This window comes from Lethenteron reissneri, chromosome 43 (assembly GCF_015708825.2).
Source record: "Lethenteron reissneri isolate LAM-NWPU_2019-01 chromosome 43, ASM1570882v1, whole genome shotgun sequence".
Classification (NCBI taxonomy): domain Eukaryota; kingdom Metazoa; phylum Chordata; class Hyperoartia; order Petromyzontiformes; family Petromyzontidae; genus Lethenteron; species Lethenteron reissneri.
The window spans coordinates 2,099,565-2,120,647 of NC_083821.1; the positions used below are offsets into that span (position 1 = coordinate 2,099,565).

Sequence of the window (21,083 nt, forward strand, 5' to 3'; positions counted from 1 at the left end):
AGTTGCAGCAGCGATGCAGGGAGGGTTCTGACGGCCGCAGACACAGGATGTGATGTGGCAACACGAGTGGGTAGTATGAAAAATATGAACAGTCTCTACCCTATCTGGCGATGAAACAGGAGTTGTGTTAAGATGTTCAAACACCATACAGAAACCTTTTAGCAAAGACTCAAGTCTGCATTAACCACACATACTTGTGGTGAGCATGCATGTAAACACGTGGCTCTGGTAATATTTGCGTTGTCTCTGAAAATGATTGGCCTACACCAGAGACAGCAGCCTTCTTTATGGCCTTGCCTCACCTGTGTCAGACCAGAGAACGCCAAGAGGCGAACAGCACAAAGACAATAGGAGTATCGGAACGTTTATAGCTCAGGTTCAGCAGCTGTATCCATGGAACAATAGGGTCGGTGGATACCGTCCGCTGGAAGTCGTGTGGATCGGAAGCGCCGACCTTCGCGAGGTGAACACAAAAGCTGCCACCGAAGCGTTCACCTCTCCATGCAAATCAGCACGGAGAGGTGCATGCTGGGAATGACACGGAGACAGGAGCACGTGCATGGGAGAACGCACGCAGGCCAGGGGACGGCACATTCGACTGCTAAGAAAAGTTAAGCGGCCTTGGGCAGTGCGTGTCGCGAGAAGGCCGGTGGGTCGCGAGACGGCCGACGATGACCAGTGGCCGAGACTAAACGACGGAATGGCAGCCCTAGGAGGCTACTTGCCCGAGAGGAAAGGTACGTCCACCCGAGAGATGGAGCGATGAAATGGGGGTCGTGTGCCGGTGCCAGGTGGATCGCTGCATTGCAGGATTGTGAAGGACGTTGATGGCCTGGGAAGGATGTCATCCAGCAGCGGACTGATCATGGCTGGTAGATGATGACAGTGGATAGACGACCCGCCACGCTTCTTGCTTTGTGCGGGACCAACAGTTTTCCCCATTGTGCACCAAGGCCTAAATATTTGTCCTCTTTGCGCCACGTGTCTTTTTAAACACTGAAGGGGTGTATATTTACACACGTGCACGCGCGTGCACGTGTGTGTGTGTGTGATGTCTTGTGGGCAGCGGTGGTGTAGCGGTTAACGCTACGCTGCGCAACGAACCTGAAGACCCGGGTTCGATTCCCGCTCACGGCCAACACCAGTGACGATTATTTGAACCGGTCCCGGGCCTCCCCTAGGTCGACTCAGCCTCAAATGAGTACCTGGTGCAATGTGTAAACATTGCCGCTAGGAGGACAAAGGCGGCCGGGCGTGGTGTTGGGCACCCGCCCCCTCGTGTGCCGTGCCGGCCTTCATAGGTGCTCGCTAACAGCACTTGCCCCAACAGTCTGCTGAGGCTATACGGGGGAGCTTTGTCTTTTTTGTCTTTTTGACGACTCGTGTGACTCGGTCTCAGTTGCAAGTGCTGTTGCTGCTGGCAATAGCATCACGGACAGACGGCTGTACATACACACACGACGACGTTCGTGCGCACGCACCCACGTACGTACTCCTGCTTCTGACAGACCCGAGTGGCTCTAAGGGTTCAGTGCGCCGCTCTCCCACCACTCAGATCCTCGGTTCGGATCGCCGGTGTCAGCCGCTGCCCGTGGTTAAAGCGGATTCTCAAGTGCAGCGAGTTGATGGTCTCAGCCCAGTCGCCGCAGGCTGCACCCCAATGTTGCTAAATTCAAACTCTTGAGAATGATCGGACCGACCGCCATAGCGACAAACGTCACTCTCGGTGAACGAGAGGTCACTCGAAGAGATTTCAGAAGTGGTTCTGCGATGCCCGCTTTCCACTGCTGGTATCTCGCAGCACTCAGCCTGCACTAGGCCATCACAGAGCAGAACAAAGTTGCACTCAGAAGGTCTCCGATCTCATCAGATAGCAAAAAGCTAAGCGGGCTTGAGAGCCTGGTTCGTACTTGAATGGGTGGCCATCAGAGTACTAACCCCAGGCCTATGTGGTTGTGGTCGAACAACCCACAACCCTACTACTGACATGGCACGGGGGGGGGGCCTTCATCCAGCAGTTGATTGACAAAGGACTATAATTTATTGTTATTAGAAATTATGTCAACGTGCCGAGGTTTTGTGAAAAGCCTGTGTCAATAAACGCCACTTAAGAGAGAAGAACAGGCAGACGAGGAAGCACAATGTTATCGCTTATCAGACGGCAGGGCCTTTTCAAATCCTTCAGTAAATATTTCAAGAGGGCTCTCTCTCTCTGCAAGGCAACAGTGGTGGTGGTGGCGGCACTGGACCCGAGTCGTCTCCGACTCCACCAAACAAACATTGCCCAAAGCTTTCCCAGCCACTGGGCGAGTGGTGAAGGTGAGAGGGAGGAAGGGCGGTGTGGGGGGTAACTGGGTGGTTGAGATGATAAGGAGGAGGAAGAGGCAGAGGAGATAAGGGACCAGATAATGCCGGAGTTAGCCAGAAGCCGGCGGCGGGATTTTCCCCCTGCACGCAACGTGTGGGTCAATGCGGAATACCGTTAGCGGCTAGCTGCGGGTAGAGTGGTGGTGGTGCAGTGGTTAGCGCACTGCGCCATGAACCCAGCCGACACCTCCAGTATTTACTCCTGGTCACGGCTAACATCGGTGGCGAGTGATGTTTGAAACCGGTCCCCGTAGTCTTCTTGTTATTCACCCGCCCGCACAGGTGGTGAAGTATGGTCAAACAACCACCCAAGACCAAGACGACGTGGGGAGGCTTTTCATGCAGCGGTGGAGCGAGCGAGGGCTGAACAATGTTATATTTACATATAGGCCTCATATCCACGTGTGAAAGAAGGGTGTACACATTCAGCTCAAGTGGTTATTTTGCATAATCTAGAGATCAACTGTGCGTGTCTCTGTGTGTGATCTATTCCCAGCACACACACACAGGGTCACGGGGATAGAAATGTTTAGTCTTAAATGGCAGCTGAAGACAGCGAGACAGCAGCAGCTGCAGCAGCAGGAGTCCATTTGGTTGTTAAACGAGCAGAAAAATTAGGAATGAAATAAAAGTGGGCAAACGAGAAAATCTAGGGCGGCTTCAGTTTCCGGGGGAAAGTGTTCATGGAAGCCCTCTGGCTTTGTCAAACGAATACCGAAAAATCCAGCGATGTTTGTTTAACAGGCCTGAGACAATGCCGATGAGAATCCATGAAGCCGAAACTGGTCATGTATGTTTGTTGAACTTCCTTCGCGACCGTACTGATTGGAGGTGCAGGTCTGAAAATGATGATTATTACTCTTTGGTTTTTTCGGTAAAGTCACGTAGGTAAAAAATAAAATAAAATAAATGAAAACAACTAAATTTAATCACGACGTTTCGGAGGCAACACAAGCTTACGTCTTCCACCTGAAGATTTAATTTAGTTGTTTTCATTTATTTTATTTTTCACCCACGTGACTCCTTGCAGTCACGAAAGCTTCAAATCTAGAATTACGATTATTGTTATATGCTCAGCTTCGGCCCTCTCGACCGCACGGCGTCCCACGACCAGCGCCCGTCAGCTGCGTGCAGTCGAGCGGCGGTGACTACGCTGCACGTGCCTGCCTCTAGCCCACAGCACTGCGGCCTGATTGGCGCGTGCCTACGTACGATCGTAAATCACGACGAGTCGCGACGAGGGACTGGAGTTGAGAAGCCCAGGTGGAGTTGGTGCAGAATCGAGTTCGTGATGATATTGCAAGCGATGCAGAACGATGAACCCCAACGCCCCGACCCCCCCTCCCGCACCCCGCCCCCCACCCCGGCCAGGGGGAGGGCGATGATGATGATGAGAAGGAGGATTCGATGGTGGAGGATGAGCAGGGAGAAGGAGGATGGCGAGGGGGAGCTAAAGGAGGAGAGATGAGCAGGATGATGGAGGGCGACGTTGACGACGATGACGACGTTGACGACGACGATGACGTTGACGACGACGACGATGACGACGATGACGCGTGGTGGCACAAGCGACCCCCCCAAGGCCCCTCACCGTCGGCGAGGCCGTGCACGAGCGTCCACGCGGGGTCGGCGTGCGGCACCAGCGCGCCGGTGGCGTCTGTGCCGGCGCTCTGCTGGGCGGCGCGCAGCTGCTCCATGTCGCTGTCGCGGCTGTCCAGAGCCATCTGCAGCTCCAGCACCTTCTGGCTCTCCTCCAGCATTTGCTGTGCAGGGCAGCATGCCGTGGGAGGGGGGGGGGCACGTGGGGAGTGGGGGGGGGCACCGGTCAAACATCACGAATCGCGCATCGCCATCATCGCTATCATCGCCGTCGTGAGGTCAACTGATAGCTCACTGCGGCCGGGTGGCTCAGAGGTCAGATGGTTGAGCTGGTTACCACTGAGATCCTGGGTTCGAATCCAGCCACGGGCCTGGGATTATTAAACGGGGTACTCAAGGGTAGTGGGGTTGACGGTCTCTCCCTGGCCCTTAATGCTTGACATCCGCAGGCATTGCAGAGAGACTCACAGACTTCCACATCAAAGATCCCCCTGCAAACCTTAACAGACGGTTGGGGCAAGTGCTGTCAGCGAACACTTACGAAGGTCGGAACGGCGCACGAGGCAGTGGGCGTGGCCAGCAGCCGCCTTTGCCGAGCGGCGATGTTTACTCACCGTACCGGCTTCAATTCCAGCGCTGAGAATTCGAAATCTCGGTTTGACTCAAATGCCATGGAAGTGACTCCCTGTGGCAGGGCGGCTTAGTGCTGCCCTCTACCGCATTGACCGGAGGTGGCTTGCAGGGTTCTCGGATGGAGCTCTGTGATATCCGCCTCCGCGGACCGTTCTCGAACACCAAAGTTGGCGCTGCTCTGTGAGCGTTCCGAATGTGATTCCTCGACATCGTGACCATGCGACTTCGATCGGCATAGAATTGGGGAAACATAGAAAAAAAACATTGCTGCTTTCAAGGCGACAGCGAGAGAGACTCGGCCAACATTAGGGCATGATCACAATCAGAATCTCTATTTATACTGCAGGAGGAATCCGGTGGTGGAGGTGGTGGAGGTGGTGGAGGTGGGAAGGGGTTCCAAAACGTCCGAGCCTCCCACAAATTTGCCATCAAGCCACCGCAGCGACGACGACCGGCACACGCACACACACCACACACACACAGCACACACACACCAACCACACACACACCACACACACACACCACACACACACCAACCACACACACACCAACCACACACACACCACACACACACACCACACACACACCACACACACACACCACACACACACCAACCACACACACACCACACACACACCACGCACACACACGCCCACACACCACACACACACCACACACACACACTCCACACACACACCACCACACACCACACGCACACACGCACACACACCACACACACACACACACCACACACACACACTACCCACACTACCCACACACCACACACCACACACACACCACACGCACACACACCACACACACACACCACACACACACCAACCACACACACACCACACACACACCACACGCACACACACCACACACACACCACACACCACACACACACCACACACACACCACACACACACACACACCACACACACACCACACACACGCCACACACACCACACACACACACCACACACACGCACACACACCCACCACACACACACCACACACACACCACACACACGCAGGCAGGCGGAGGCGGTGAGGAGAGAGACCCACGTTCTGCATGTCGTTGACCTCGCGCTGGTACTTGGCCTCCATCTGCCCGTACTTGTCGCGCTCCTGGTTCAGCTCCAGCTGCAGCTTGCGGTTCTCCTTCTCCTTGCGCTTCAGGTCGGTGGCGCTCGCCTGCCGTCGGTCCATCTTCATGTCCTTGCGGTTCATCACCTCCGCCAGCTTGTTCACGGCCTGCCGGGCGTGCCCGCACGCACGCATCCAACGGCACGACAGGGCCCAACGTCAGTCCGTAGGTCCCTATGAGTAGACCTCGGCAAGGTAAGGTAATTTACCCTTTTTACCGGGTAAAAGGGTAAAGGTGTCGACATGCCAAGGGGTAAGGGTAAAGGGTAGGGTAAAGGGTAGGGTAAAGGTAGGGTAAAAGGTAGGGTAAAAGGTAGGGTAAAGGGTAGGGTAAAAGGTAGGGTAAAGGTAGGGTAAAGGTAGGGTAAAGGTAGGGTAAAGGTAGGGTAAAGGTAGGGTAAAAGGTAGGGTAAAAGGTAGGGTAAAGGGTAGGGTAAAGGTAGGGTAAAGGTAGGGTAAAGGTAGGGTAAAGGTAGGGTAAAGGTAGGGTAAAAGGTAGGGTAAAAGGTAGGGTAAAAGGTAGGGTAAAGGTAGGCTCGTTGCTTTTTACCTTTTACCTTACCTGCTAAAGGGTAAAAGGTAGGGTAGAGTGATTGTATTGTGGTAAGGTAAAAGGTAGGGTAAAGGTAGGCTCGTTTTTACACTTTTACCTTACCTTGCCGAGGCCTACCTATGAGAGTCTACGGGTCCCTGTGCACGTCCATAAGTTTCTACGTAAGTCTACGGGGAACTATGCGAGTCAGTGCACAAACACGCACACGCATGGACACGCAAACACGCACACGCATGAACACACGGACGCGCGCGCACACGCACGTCAGCGCACCTGAGTCTTGAGCGTTTTCTCCACCTGCAGCTGCTTCTCCACCTGAGCCTTGACGATGGACAGAGTCGCATGCTCCTTCTTCAGGCTGTCGAGCTCTGCTTGCCACACACATAGGTGACACATGCATGACGCGCAATGATACACGTGTACGTATGAATGTATGTTGAACTTTTTTCGCGCCGTAAGTAGCCAACCGTGCGAATCGGAGGTGCCAACATGGCGCATACCAACACATGCATGACACACACATGACGCACATGGTACACATACGACAGCCACGCGCTGAGCCGGCGCCAACAAATGCCCAAGCGCTGCGGTCCTCTACATATTAAGGTGTTATCGGTGAATTCATGAGAATTTTTAACCAGAGCACCCAGAGAAAACCCCACTCATGCGAGGGGGCAACACCCTATCCCATACAGACGGAAAAGATGGAGTCCATATTGTTGCTGTACCGCCTTCTCCTGGCGAGCCAGGGTAATGGACTCCTCCTCGACTCCCACTGAAAGAAGGGGAGTTTCAGAACACCCGTGTGTGTGTGTGTGCGGCGATCCGCCAGCCCCTCGCTGCTGTCTCCACAGCGCTGGATCGCAGCAGTCATGTGCAGCGTGGTTGCCACCATCGCAGGCCGGCTAAGGGTCACGTGTGTGTGCGTGCGTGTGAGCGTGTGTGCGTGCGTGCGTGCGAGCGTGTGTGCGTGCGAGCGTGTGTGCGTGCGAGCGTGCGTGCAAGCAAAGTTTTGTCTGCGGTGACGTCCCCACCTTCTTGCATCACGGTGAACTTCTGCGTCAGTTCCTCCTTCTCGGCCGTCAGAGCAGCGATGTCGTCCGTCAGCTTCTTGTTGGCCTCTGCGAGCTACAGAGCAGCCACAGGGGTCATCGATATCGCTTATAACATTAAGACTAATTAATAATCATCTTCTTCATTTATACGGCGTTTGCTTAAACGCATCGACAACTCAAAGTGCCTTGCACCGCATCTCGTCTTCAATAATTTGAAGGGCACCTTCCTAGTGGCAGCCATCCCAGAATCGTCACCAATAATTACCCAAGTTCTGCGGTCCGATATTGAAATGTCGGGCCAACTCCATCAACGTGTGTTTTTGTACACAAAGATCTCCCGTGTAGCCTTAACAGACTGTTGGGGCAAGTGCTGTTAGCGGGCTCCTAAGAAGGCTGACACAGCACACGAGGGGGTGGGTGGCCAGCACCACGCCCGGCCGCCTTTGTCTTCCCGGTTGGCGATGTTTACACACCGCACCAGGTACTCATTTGAGGCTGAGTAGACCTAGGGCAGGCCCAGGACCGATTCAGATAATTGTCACTGGTGCCAATTGTGAGCGGGAATCGCATGTGTGTGCGTGGGTGTGTCACCGTGCGTACGTGTCACCGTGCGTGTCACTGTGCGTGCGTGTGTAGTAGCATGTGTGTATCACCGTGCATGTGTATCACCGTGCGTGTGTATCACCGTGTGTCACCGTGCTTGTCACTGTGCGTGCGTGTGTATCACCGTGTGTGTATCACCGTGTGTCACTGTGCGTGCGTGTGTAGTAGCGTGCGTGTGTATCACCGTGTGTCACCGTGCTTGTCACTGTGCGTGTGTGTGTATCACCGTGCGTGTATCACCGTGTGTCACTGTGCGTGCGTGTGTAGTAGCGTGCGTGTGTATCACCGTGCGTGTGTATCACCGTGCGTGTGTATCACCGTGCGTGTGTATCACCGTGTGTCACTGTGCGTGTGTGTGTAGTAGCGTGCATGTGTATCACCGTGCGTGTGTATCACCGTGCGTGTGTATCACCGTGCGTGTGTCACCGTGTGTCACTGTGTGTGCGTGTGTGTATCCGTGCGTGTCTGTGTATCACCGTGCGTGTGTCACCGTGTGTCACCGTGCGTGTCACTGTGCGTGCATGTGTATCACCGTGCGTGTGTGTCACCGTGCGTGCGTTCGACTCACGGCGGAACGCTGTGCCTCAAGTTCCCCAGTGTCGGTGCGGTGCCGCGTCACCAGCTCCTTCATCTCCAGCTCCTTCATGGTCTTCTCCTTCTCCAGGTCCGAGTACTGCTCCTCCGCGATGGAGCGCGCCAGCTGCTCCGAGTCCGCCTTGGTCAGCGTCAGCTCCAGCTGAGCCGCCAGAGAGTCCCTGCCACCGCCGCCACCGACAAAACGACAAACAGCAACAATCAACACAAAAATGTTTTTTAAAATCCTTTATATTAAGTTCACTTGCTTGCTTGCTTGCGCGCTTACGACCGTGCAAATCTTTCGGTCGTTTTTTAACCCACTTCCCGTGATCCAATCGAGCTGACATTTTGCACACAGACTCGTTGTGCGTGACAATTTATTTTCGTGAAAATTTTTTTCCAAAATTTTCCACTTTTTAGGAAAAAAAATCATATTTCATTTTAAATACCAATGTGATAAAAATGAAACTCTTACTCAAGAAAAACTGAAATGAATAATAAAATAAAACCGATGCCACGCATATAAAGGATTTATAGTGAAAAACTTTGTTTTTTACGGGTTAATTTTTGTGTTTCATTTTGTTGGCCTTCCCCCGCACCTCAAATTAGCGCGGTGGGCTACGTACGGTGCGAAAGAAGTTCAACCTACATACATACATAGAACTAGAATAACATCGTCATACATTTCATTCCAACGGTTAACATCATGATTCAATCTGAGTGCTTGTTCCTGGGAGGTCATGACACCGACTTAAAGAAGCTGGGTCAGGTGACGCGGTGGTTCCGACTTTCTGGGTCCTGACCTGACGATGCTTAAATGCAGTTTCAAGCGACAAGTCGCGTATCGAACTGCAAAGTTAAGGTGAGAATGATTTTATTATGTTTAATTTTTATTATTGTATCATTTCCCTTCTACGTGACTTTACCGAAAGAACCAAGAAGATGAATCCCTGCAGTCACGAAAGCTTTAAATCGAAAGTTAAGGTTAATTATGAATAACAACAATACAAAAAGTAGCAAAGTTGTACAAAAACAAGCTGTCCAGCCAGTCTACAAAGAGAGCCTCCAATTAACACAAAAACTAAAACTGTTGGCGTGAAGTGAGGAATGGCGATGGTGGTGAAATGGTGCGAGTGACGGTGTTGATGGCGACGTTGCAGTGCGAGCAACGTGCTTGCGGACGTAACGGCAAAGCGCTCAAACTCTGGCCGGGTCTGTCTGGTGTCAGGCGACCCGGGAAATATTCCCGCGCACCCCGGCACACCACGTCCAGCACACACCTCTCTCGCTGTGGCTGGCTACGAGTCATGTGTCACATGCCACCCTTGCTCCGGACTCGCCCAGCAAAACCGGAGAGAATACTTCAGAGAGGAACGGATCCCCGGGGTGAGGTTCACGGTGACGGTGAGTTTCACGGTGAGGTTCACGGTGACGGTGAGTTTCACGGTGAGGTTCACGGTGACGGTGAGTTTCACGGTGAGGTTCACGGTGACGGTGAGGTTCACGGTGATGGTGAGGTTCACGGTGAGGTTCACGGTGAGGTTCGCAGTGACGGTGAGTTCCACGGTGAGGTTCGCGGTGACGGTGAGTTTCACGGTGAGGTTTACAGTGAGGTTCACGGTGACAGTGAGTTTCACGGTGACGGTGAGTTTCACGGTGAGGTTCGCGGTGACGGTGAGTTTCACGGTGAGGGTCACGGTGAAGTTCGAGCCTCACCGCTCGTCGCGCAGCTCCTGCTCCTGCGTCTGGAGCTCCTTGCACGCCCTCAGCCTCTCCTCGGCATCCTCCTTCAGCTCCCGCACCTGCGTCTTGTACAGCGTCTGCGTGCCCACAGGAGGGCGGAGAGCGGACGGACAGCGGCCGGACGGACAGCGGCCGGACGGACCCTCGACGGCGCTCGCGGCGAACGGGGTGATGGTGGGCGAGTTCATTTGCGGAATAACCGGAGGTCACCCGGGGGGGGGGGAGGGGGGTTCAAGTTCAAGCGGGCTAATAGATCGTGGAACTCCCTCCCACCATCGTCTCTTTGCACACGCCCCGCCACCCCCCGAGGTCTCACAACAACAACAACAACAACCCAGCTCAATTCAAGAAACGCTTCTCTACTGCAATTTCAAAGGTGCTACTTGTTGCTGGGCCCTGTGCTCAACACCACTGATAATACAACAACAACAAAAAATCAACCCGAAAGGGAGTCGAACCCGGACATTAGAGGTCTGTGGCGGCGGCGGCGGCGACGACTCACGGAGAAGTAGTGTTCAGCCTCCAGCTGCTCCTGCAGCTCACGCATCTGCCCCTCGTTGTCCTGCTTCTCCCTGCGCACGCGCACGGACGGACACACAGTCATCGCTGCGTCGTCATCATCACATCAGCGGCACAATCGTCAAATCAGCACATTATCGTCGTCATCATATCGTCGTCGTTATCACCATCATCATCATCGTTGTCATCATCACATCAGCGTCATCATCATCACCATCATCACATCATCATCGTTGTCATCATCACATCAGCGTCGTCGTCATCACCATCATCAGATCATCCTCGTTGTCATCATAACATCGTCGTCATCATCATCACCATCATCACATTATCATCGTCGTCATCATCACATCATCGTCATCATCATCACCATCATCATCGTTGTCATCATCATCAAATCATCGTCGTCATCAACATCATCACATCATCATCGTCGTCATCATCACATCATCGTCATCATCACCATCATCATCACATTATCATCGTTGTCATCATCAAATCATCATCACTGTCACCATCGCCACGCTCGTGCGTGAGTGATGCACCTGCGCATGTGAGCGAGCTGCTTCTCCAGAGCGATGCGCGCTTCCTGCAGCGCGTTCATCTCCTGCTTCAGCTGCTTCTCGCTCGTGCGCAGCGCCGTCGCCTGCTGCGCCTGCTGCTTCAGGTCGCCCTGCGTCAGCTGCCTCCGCTGCGCCTCCTGCTCCACCTTCAGCGACAGCGTCTTCACCTGGGGGGGCGGCAGGGGGTGAGGGGGGAGAGACGGGGGGGGGGGGTCAGTGGGTGGGTGGGTCAGTGGTTCGGTGGGTGGTTGGGTCGGTGGGTGGGTGAGTCGGTGGGTGGGTGGGTGGGTGGGTGGTTGGGTGGGTGGGTGGGTCGGTGGGTGGGTGGTTGGGTCGGTGGGTGGGTGGACTGGTAGGTAGGTCGGTCGGTGCGTCGGTGGGTGGGTGGCTAGGTCTGTGACCTGGTGGGTCGGTGCGTGGCTGGTTGCGCAAGTGGTTAGGTCGGTGGGTCAGTGGGAGGGTGGCCCGGCTGGGGAGGGGGCTCACCTGCTCCTCCAGCGCCTCGCGGCTGAGGCCGAGCTGCGTCGCTTTGTGCCGTGCCTGCCGTACGTCGCACTCGGCCTCGTGCAGGCGCCTCTCCAGCGCCACGGCGTGCGCCTCGGCGCGCTGGCGCCACGACCGCTCCTCCGCCACCATCTTCTCCGTCTCTGCTCGCGACGAGCGCACGCAGGGCGGTGACGCGGCCCAACGGGGGTTGCCGTCAACGTGGGGCGTCACGGTTCCAGCCCGGCCCCTCGTGTGCGTTCATGCCGCACGTGCCGCTCGCCAAACACCAGCACTCACCACTCCCCAGACACTCACCACTCACCACTCCCCAGACACTCACCACTCCAAGACACTCACCAATCACCAGACACTCACCACTCACCAGACACTCACCACTCCCCAGACACTCACCAATCACCAGACACTCACCACTCACCAGACACTCACCACTCCCCAGACACTCACCACTCCCCAGACACTCACCACCACTCACCAATCACCACTCCCCAGACACTCACCACTCACCACTCCCCAGACACTCACTGCTCACCACTCACCAGACACCACCACTCACCAGACACTCACCACTCACCACTCCCCAGACACTCACCACTCACCACTCCCCAGACACTCACCACTCACCAGACACCACCACTCACCACTCCCCAGACACTCACCACTCACCACTCCCCAGACACTCACCACTAACCACTCACCACTCACCAGACACTCACCACTCACCACTCACCAGACACTCACCACTCACCACTCCCCAGACACTCACCACTCACCACTGCTCACTGAGCGCCGCCACTCACCGCGCACGGCTTGTGACTTGGCACCCTCGATGGAGGTGTGCTTGTCGTCGAGCCGCGCCATCGTGGCTCGGTGCGCCGCCACCTCGTGCTCCAGGCTCTGCTGGGCGGCGCGCAGCTTGTAGCTCAGCTCGATCTCCGCACCGTTCTTCTCCTGCGGTGGGGGGAGGGGTCACGGCGTCACCGAGTTGTTACAGAGCGGCCCCCTCACCCCATGTCTCTCGTCGCCCCCTCCCCCCCCGTTCAGATTTGGCTGGCCGGCTTCAGGGGGCGGAAGTTCGCGACGGCTGAGCTTGCAACGTTGCAATTCGCGAGTTAAGCGCGGCGTGATGAAACCGCGTTCTAATGTGGAGCGAGCTGAATTCCAGATTTGAACCCAGGTCTCAAGTCGGTGGAGCTGGTTCAGCACTCCGACCCCCAGAACAACCCGGGCACCTCATTCCCCCAAAGATACAGCCGATATAGATGGAGAGGGCCGACAGAAATATCTATTTTTTTCCACTGCACATCCGAGCCGTGCTGCTGACGTCGCGCGCAACGGCAGGCGGCGAGAGATGCATGCAGATGATGATCGCCGTGACGACGCCTTCGCAGACGTCACGCGCGCGGTCAACGCATTATTAGTGTCGCCCCCTGGCCCTGGCTTGGCCCCGAACCAGATTACAGACGTCTTGCAAGGCAAGCGGTGCATCACGGCCTGGTTCCGGCTCGGCACGGGTAACGGCCGGTGGAAAACCACCCGTGCCCCGTGAGGGCCCCCGCGCTGGCACGGCTCGGGTTAAGAGAGGTCGGGGAGTGCGCTGACCTTCTCCAGGTCGATGAGTCGCTCCTGGAGATGCCGGCTCTCCGTCTCGGCCTTTGTCAGGCTGAGCTTCAGGCCCCGAGCCTCCTCCTCCAGTGCGGACACGCGACCTGGGGACACCACACGGACACACAAACGCATGTCCACACGCATGTACACAGATAGAAAAATTCCCCGAATATCCTACAACAAACTCTTGGGGCATTCACTTGTCCATGGACCCACCCACCCACTCACCCACCCACCCACCCAACCACTCACCCACCCACTCACTCACACAAAAGATAAATGAAGCACTGAAGGCATTGAAGGCACATGGTTGAGCAGCATGGTATTTAGGGGAGACTTGAAAGCAAAGAGAGATGGGAGCCGTCGTTGGTTATTGAGTGGTTTTGTTGGGTGGTTGACCGGTTGAGTGATTGGGTGGTTGAGTGATTTGGTGATTGGGTGGGTTGAGCGGTTGAGTGGCTGGGTGGTTGAGTGGTTGGGCGTTTGCGTGGCTGGGTGGTTCAGTGGCTGGGCAGTTGAGGGCTGGGTGGTTGGGCGTTTGCGTGGCTGAGTGGTTGATTGGCTGGGCGTTTGAGTGGCTGGGCGTTTGCGTGGCTGAGTGGTTGAGTGGCTGGGCGTTTGCGTGGCTGGGCGGTTGAGTGGCTGAGTGGTTGAGTGGCTGGGCGTTTGAGTGGCTGGGCGTTTGCGTGGCTGAGTGGTTGAGTGGCTGGGCGTTTGCGTGGCTGGGCGGTTGGGTGGCTGAGTGGTTGATTGGCTGGGCGTTTGAGTGGCTGGGCGTTTGCGTGGCTGAGTGGTTGAGTGGCTGGGCGGTTGAGTGGCTGAGTGGTTGAGTGGCTGGGCGTTTGAGTGGCTGGGCGTTTGCGTGGCTGAGTGGTTGAGTGGCTGGGCGTTTGCGTGGCTGGGCGGTTGAGTGGCTGGGCGTTTGAGTGGCTGGGCGTTTGCGTGGCTGAGTGGTTGAGTGGCTGGGCGTTTGCGTGGCTGGGCGGTTGAGTGGCTGAGTGGTTGATTGGCTGGGCGTTTGAGTGGCTGGGCGTTTGCGTGGCTGAGTGGTTGAGTGGCTGGGCGGTTGAGTGGCTGAGTGGTTGAGTGGCTGGGCGTTTGAGTGGCTGGGCGTTTGCGTGGCTGAGTGGTTGAGTGGCTGGGCGTTTGCGTGGCTGGGCGGTTGAGTGGCTGAGTGGTTGAGTGGCTGGGCGTTTGAGTGGCTGGGCGTTTGCGTGGCTGAGTGGTTGAGTGGCTGGGCGTTTGCGTGGCTGAGTGGTTGAGTGGCTGAGTGGTTGATTGGCTGGGCGTTTGAGTGGCTGGGCGTTTGCGTGGCTGAGTGGTTGAGTGGCTGGGCGTTTGCGTGGCTGAGTGGTTGAGTGGCTGGGCGTTTGCGTGGCTGGGCGGTTGAGTGGCTGAGTGGTTGATTGGCTGGGCGTTTGAGTGGCTGGGCGTTTGCGTGGCTGAGTGGTTGAGTGGCTGGGCGGTTGAGTGGCTGAGTGGTTGAGTGGCTGGGCGTTTGAGTGGCTGGGCGTTTGCGTGGCTGAGTGGTTGAGTGGCTGGGCGTTTGCGTGGCTAGGCGGTTGAGTGGCTGAGTGGTTGAGTGGCTGGGCGTTTGAGTGGCTGGGCGTTTGCGTGGCTGAGTGGTTGAGTGGCTGGGCGTTTGCGTGGCTGAGTGGTTGAGTGGCTGAGTGGTTGATTGGCTGGGCGTTTGAGTGGCTGGGCGTTTGCGTGGCTGAGTGGTTGAGTGGCTGGGCAGTTGAGTGGCTGAGTGGTTGAGTGGCTGAGTGGCTGGGCGCTTGAGTGGCTGGGCGTTTGCGTGGCTGAGTGGTTGAGTGGCTGGGCGTTTGCGTGGCTGGGCGGTTGAGTGGCTGAGTGGTTGAGTGGCTGGGCGTTTGAGTGGCTGGGCGTTTGCGTGGCTGAGTGGTTGAGTGGCTGGGCGTTTGCGTGGCTGGGCGGTTGAGTGGCTGAGTGGTTGATTGGCTGGGCGTTTGAGTGGCTGGGCGTTTGCGTGGCTGAGTGGTTGAGTGGCTGGGCGGTTGAGTGGCTGAGTGGTTGAGTGGCTGGGCGTTTGCGTGGCTGGGCGGTTGAGTGGCTGAGTGGTTGATTGGCTGGGCGTTTGAGTGGCTGGGCGTTTGCGTGGCTGAGTGGTTGAGTGGCTGGGCGGTTGAGTGGCTGAGTGGTTGAGTGGCTGGGCGTTTGCGTGGCTGAGTGGTTGAGTGGTTGACTGGCTGGGCGTTTGCGTGGCTGGGTGGTTGAGTGGCTAAGTGGTTGAGTGGATAGGTGGTTGATTGGCTGGGTGGTTGAGTGGCTGGGTGGTTGAGTGGCTGAGTGGTTGAGAGGCTGGGTGGTTGAGTGGCTGGCGCCGCCCGTCCGCACCTTGTGCCTCTGTGAACGCCTCGTGCCCGGTGGTGCGGTCCCTCCGCTCGGCCTCCAGCGCCGACTGCAGCGAGATGCGCTCCTTCTCCAGCGCCAGCTTGATGCCCTCCAAGCCTCGGGCCTTCTCCTGCAGCTCCGAGTGCGCGGCCTCCAGGGCGGCGAGCGAGCGCGCTGAGTCGGCCTGCGCCTTGCGGTGCCGCGCCGAGCCCTCCCCCTCCGCCTTGAGCAGGGACGTCACCTCCTCCAGCTGCGGGGAGACGTGCGGGGACGCGGGGATGCGGGGACACGGAGACACGATTGCACGGAGACACCGAGACGAGCTAACCCCTCCAACCTCCGGCTTGAGCAGGGACGACATCTCCTCCAGCTACATGGGGACATGCGGGGACGCGGAGACACGCAGACCTCTCCACCCCCGCCCTGAGCAGCGACAAGACCTCTCTCCTTCAGCGGTGGGCGGGCAAGAGAGGTCAAGGGGTCACAAGAGGAGATGAGGGGGGGGAGAGTGAGCGAGGACGAGCACCCCACCTGCTTCTGCAGCTGGACGACCCTCTCGCTGGACGCCTGCGAGCTCTGGTTCCGCTTGCGAGTCTCCTCCAGCTGCTCCTTGAGCGTCAACACTGCAAGGACGGCACAGCAGCAGCAGCAGCGTCATAAACTTCAACCGCGGACGGACGAAAAAAAACAGCAGCCGCCGTTCCCCATTAAGTGGCAGTGACGTCACCGCGGTCCTTGTGCCAGGCTAGGTGCGCTTTAGGCCACGTGAATTGTGTAAGGCTCGCTGGCAGGTGGTCACGGGATAGAGCCAAGTGCCGTAGGTTGACCGACCGAGATGGCCGGCTCACAACAACGAGTGGCGCGCCGGGCGGCTAAAATGCAGCAAGTTAGCACAGTAGGGAGGCACAGGTGGTGCGTCTGCCTGTCACACACAGACGAACACACACACACAGACAGACAAAAATACAGACAAACACACAGATGCACACAGAGCTGAACACAGGCAGACAGAGACACACACAGGGACGAGCACAAGCAGCCGGTGTGTGTGGCATGCAGCGTCGCGCACCAAACCGTTGAGATTTCCGACTGGGATTCTTAGTCACGTAACGCGACGCCAGCAGTGCGATCAGAACCAAAACGAGAAAGACGATGAACAAACTCCTCTGGAGGAGCACCGAGTACATTTTTGATGGCAAATACGAAGTTGAAGAAACGAAACGTAGATTGCGTAGGCCTTTCGCGACCAACGTTATCCATAATGAAGTTTTGTTTCTTTTCTTGGGTTAGAGAGAATAAGTACGTCGTACTCGACTTGTGGATGTTGTGGGTTTACTCTCCAACACACCGTTGTGCTGAAGTAGAAAGTAATTGTCACGTTTTGTTTACGTGACAAACCCTACTAATTGGCTGCGTCGGGTGGTGACGGGTTTATATTGACGCGATCTATGTATGTATGTAGAACTTATTTCGCGCCGTACGTAGCCAACCGTGCTAATATAACCCAAAAAAAAACCTTTATTATGGGTAGATTGCATGTTTATTATTTTATCTCGTGGGTCGCTCATTGCTAGGCCCGGAATGCACGACTCTCACGCGTCTCCCGTCAGCTCGCCCATCCGCTGGTCCGTTTCTCCTGGGGTCAACGTCAAGGTCAACTGTGACCGCCTAAGTGCGGCGGTGCCACCGTGGCGCGTGACAGTGGGGCGTGGCGGTGGCGGTGGGGCGTGGTGGTGGGGCGTGGCGGTGGGGCGTGGTGGTGGCGGTGGGGCGTGGTGGTGGCGGTGGGGCGTGGCGGTGGAGGTGGCGCTCGCGGACCTTCAGCCTCCTGGGCGCGCCTCCTCTCCGACTCCTGCTCCGCACGGCGCTGCCCGTCCGCCGCCCGGTGCTGCAGCAGCGCCCTGTCCCGCTCCAGCTGGCGCAGAGCTGCCTCCAGGGCCTTGCGTCCCTCCACCTGCGCAAAGACGGAGATCCCCCACCACCGCCCCCCCCCCCCCCCCGTGCAGCCTTAGCACGCTGTTGGGGAAAGTGTCGCGCGTATGAAGGCGAGTAGCACCTACGGAGGCCGGTGCGGTACACGAGGGGGGGGGGGGGGAGGCATGGCCAGCCTTCGTCACCCTCGTGGCAATGTTTTATACGCATCGCACCGGGTACTCATTTGAGGCCGAGTCGACCTAGGAGAGTCCCAGGACTGGTTCATATAATGGTCACCCGGTGTTGGCGATGAATCGGACTCGGGTCGCTGGATTCGTCGCACGCCGCGCAAACCGCTACACGCACACACGTGCACACGAACGCACCCACCCCTCACCTCCGTGTCCCACTCGGTGATGAGTTTCTCCAGGCGCACGTTGGTCGACCTGCACACGGGCGCACAGAGCAGCGGCAGAGATAGTCGCTCGCACAGCAGCGACGGCGGCAGAGTTCAGTACCATTGGTTCTGCCGGGGGAACAAACACCTCATTCATCCTGGACAAATGTTCGCGGGCGATCAAACCACTCTCAGACACTGGTAGCAGGCGCCCCCCCCCCCCCCCCCCACCTGAATTTCTGCTCCATCTCATCCTTGGCCTGCACCTCCGCCTGCAGCTGCTCCTTCAGCTGGAGAACTTCCTGCCCCAGGGTCTTCACCTGGTGGGTGCAGGATGGACGATGGTGGGGGGAGGGAGGGGAGGGAGGGGAGGGGAGGGAGGGGAGGGAGGGAGGGGAAGAGGACAGGGGTAGATCGCGCCTCCAAGTTGAGGAGACACAGGGTGGGTGTTTCAGCAAAATTAGCTAAATAAATAAAATAATTTCTTCAGTATTTTGCTGCAGTAAATGTCCACATGATAAGCCACTTCGGTGAGCTATCATTCGTGGCCAGGTCTCTTTTGAAAAATAAGTAAACAGCTCAGTGGGCTTTAGCTGGTAAGATAAGTAGTTTAGTTTTCTTTGTATATTTTTTTGCAAGTGATGTGTTTACCTTTCCTATACTTTGCACTCCTATCGTGTTTTTGTACCGTTTGTTGTTGTAACTTTGTGACCAGCCCCTACTGGACACGTGTGAAAAAGAGCTGTATAGCTCATCGGCCCCTCCAGCGTAAAGAAATAAAATCAACATTCTGGTTGTGACTCGGCGATTCAAGGTGGTTGCTGCTGCCGCTGCCGCTGCGACGGCACGAAAGCCACGGCACCGCCCTCACCTTCTCCGTGGTCTGCGCGCGACGTGACGGCGGCGGCGACGGGGTCGGCAGCGTCGGAACACAAACGCAGGGAGAAAGAATAATTAGATGGCACGGAAGCACGGAGGTGGTGGTGGTGGTGACGAGTCGCGAGTCGGTCACAATCGGGTGGGTCGGTCATGGGCCCGTGACCAAATCACGTGGAACGCGCCCAACCTCGACACATCTCGGATGCCAAGCAAAGGTCAGCGGCGCAGGAGGCAGGGCCAAGTGCTGTTAAGCGAGCACCTACGCAGGCCGGTACGGCGCACGAGGGAGTGGGTGGTCTGCACCGCGCCCGGCCGCCTTTATCTCCCCAATGGCGACGTTTACACACCGCACCAGGCACTCAATTGAGGCCGAGTCGACCTAGGGGAGGAGCAGCCGTGGATCAGATAACGGTCACTGGTGTTGACCGTGAGCGGGAATCGAACTCGGGCCACCGGGTCCGCAGCGCAGCGGGCGGTATACTGGACGTGGTGGGCCGTGTAGGGAAATATTTTTTGCGGGTGGCCGACCCGGACAGACCCCCGTCCGTTTCGACGCCGCCGCTGTTGAAATCACGTCCTCTTCGCTCGGCGTTCCCGTCAACGGAAGCGAAGGCCGTCCCCCCATTCCAACTCCGGCTCAACGACGACGACAACACCGGACAGATCTCCCACGAGAGTCCGGGTTGTACCGTGCCATGCCCCACATTTTGGGCCTGGGATCGATTTCTGGCTCGGGCACTTTCGTTGCATGAGGGTTTGTATGACCTGCCTCTATCCTGCAATGTGAGCGAGTGCAGTTTGTACGTACGTGTTGAACTTCTTTCACACCGTATGTAGCAAATCGTGCAAATCTTGGTAGGTGTTAGTGTGTGCGTGTGAGAGTGTGGAGCTGATACGTTCTCCCCCCTGTTCTGCATGGTTTCCTCCAAAAGATAAACAAAAGCACACATGCAACGGAACTAATATTGGCTAAAACATCTCCATACTGATAAATGACACTGCAATTTACTCAATTGGGATCGTGCGAGGCAGCAATCATCAGCACAGGGTGGCACAAGGGCAGAGCACTCGCCTGGTTGTCTCCTCCTCCTCGAGTCGTTGTGCCACCTCCTCGTCCACACGGCGTGTCCACCTCGTCAGTTTCCAGCAGCCTGCAGTCGTCGCCGACACGACCAACGACAAGTCCACCGACACTTTCGACGACACGACCGCCGACACGACCGGCGACACGACCGCTGTTGGCTCATGCTCGTTTAAGCCTCGATGATCCGGGTTGCGCACTAAACGGTAAAAGTAACTTCACAGGCGCGCCGCTTTAACTATCAGCTGCTCCTCACCTAGGGTCGGCGGACTCGGCGCCCACAAAAGACCACAAATAATCTGATCACTTTCATAAAACATCTGATTACTTTAACAAAACAATCCGATTACTTTGACTCGCAATAAAAACCGACGGCGTACTCAGCGTCTACGCCCCGGCTCGGTCTCGATAAACTCACGTGTGGTCTACATCCTCACGGACGCGAGTTTTACATCATCCCCAATTTTGTCTTATCCGGCCCAAGTCTTCGTGCCAATATTTACCCCGAATGCTCTAGAATTTCCTATTTAAGTGGGAGACTTAAAAAACAGACAAACTTTCGACGAGACGGAGCGACGAATATCGTCTGGCGCTGGGTGGATTGTTACATCGCAGGATCGTGAGGCTTGGGGGAGGCCATCATCTAGCAGCGGATAGACCACGGCTGGTGGTGATGACGAGCGGTAGAAAGCGGTCGGCGTACCGGTAGGTGCTGTGGTACGTGAAGCCGATGAAGGGAAGCTGGTTGCCCAGGAAGGCCTTGGGCACGGAGAAGGCCTCCTCCTCGGCCTTCTCCTGCTCGGAGATGTCGTCGAAGCAGCTGGCGTCCGCATCGCTCGCCAGCTCGGGCACCACGGGGGCCACGGCTACGCGGGGAGACACGGGGACACCACGGGGACAAGGGGCGGCACGGGAAGACGGAGAGAGTTATGGAAATGTAGGGACATGGAGACGTGGAGGGTCAAAGCGACTCGGAGACACGGAG

General features: G+C 56.7%; 1 protein-coding gene across 1 annotated transcript in view; it reads right to left on the bottom strand.

The window, feature by feature from the left end:
* LOC133353186 (rho-associated protein kinase 2-like) overlaps nucleotides 1-21,083 on the bottom strand; it is a 64,913-nt gene that overhangs the window by 11,192 nt on the left and 32,638 nt on the right. Inside the window, exons 10-28 of the mRNA XM_061569227.1 lie at nucleotides 20,802-20,964; nucleotides 20,090-20,168; nucleotides 19,010-19,021; nucleotides 18,370-18,458; nucleotides 18,139-18,187; nucleotides 17,646-17,781; nucleotides 16,359-16,450; nucleotides 15,831-16,077; nucleotides 13,467-13,573; nucleotides 12,665-12,815; nucleotides 11,847-12,007; nucleotides 11,343-11,527; nucleotides 10,781-10,850; nucleotides 10,252-10,355; nucleotides 8,528-8,714; nucleotides 7,336-7,429; nucleotides 6,575-6,669; nucleotides 5,668-5,856; nucleotides 3,959-4,130 (exon numbers count right to left, since the gene is read on the bottom strand). Of these exons, the coding sequence (XP_061425211.1) occupies nucleotides 3,959-4,130; nucleotides 5,668-5,856; nucleotides 6,575-6,669; nucleotides 7,336-7,429; nucleotides 8,528-8,714; nucleotides 10,252-10,355; nucleotides 10,781-10,850; nucleotides 11,343-11,527; nucleotides 11,847-12,007; nucleotides 12,665-12,815; nucleotides 13,467-13,573; nucleotides 15,831-16,077; nucleotides 16,359-16,450; nucleotides 17,646-17,781; nucleotides 18,139-18,187; nucleotides 18,370-18,458; nucleotides 19,010-19,021; nucleotides 20,090-20,168; nucleotides 20,802-20,964 (2,382 nt within the window). The remainder of the gene's footprint in view (nucleotides 1-3,958; nucleotides 4,131-5,667; nucleotides 5,857-6,574; nucleotides 6,670-7,335; nucleotides 7,430-8,527; nucleotides 8,715-10,251; nucleotides 10,356-10,780; nucleotides 10,851-11,342; nucleotides 11,528-11,846; nucleotides 12,008-12,664; nucleotides 12,816-13,466; nucleotides 13,574-15,830; nucleotides 16,078-16,358; nucleotides 16,451-17,645; nucleotides 17,782-18,138; nucleotides 18,188-18,369; nucleotides 18,459-19,009; nucleotides 19,022-20,089; nucleotides 20,169-20,801; nucleotides 20,965-21,083) is intronic.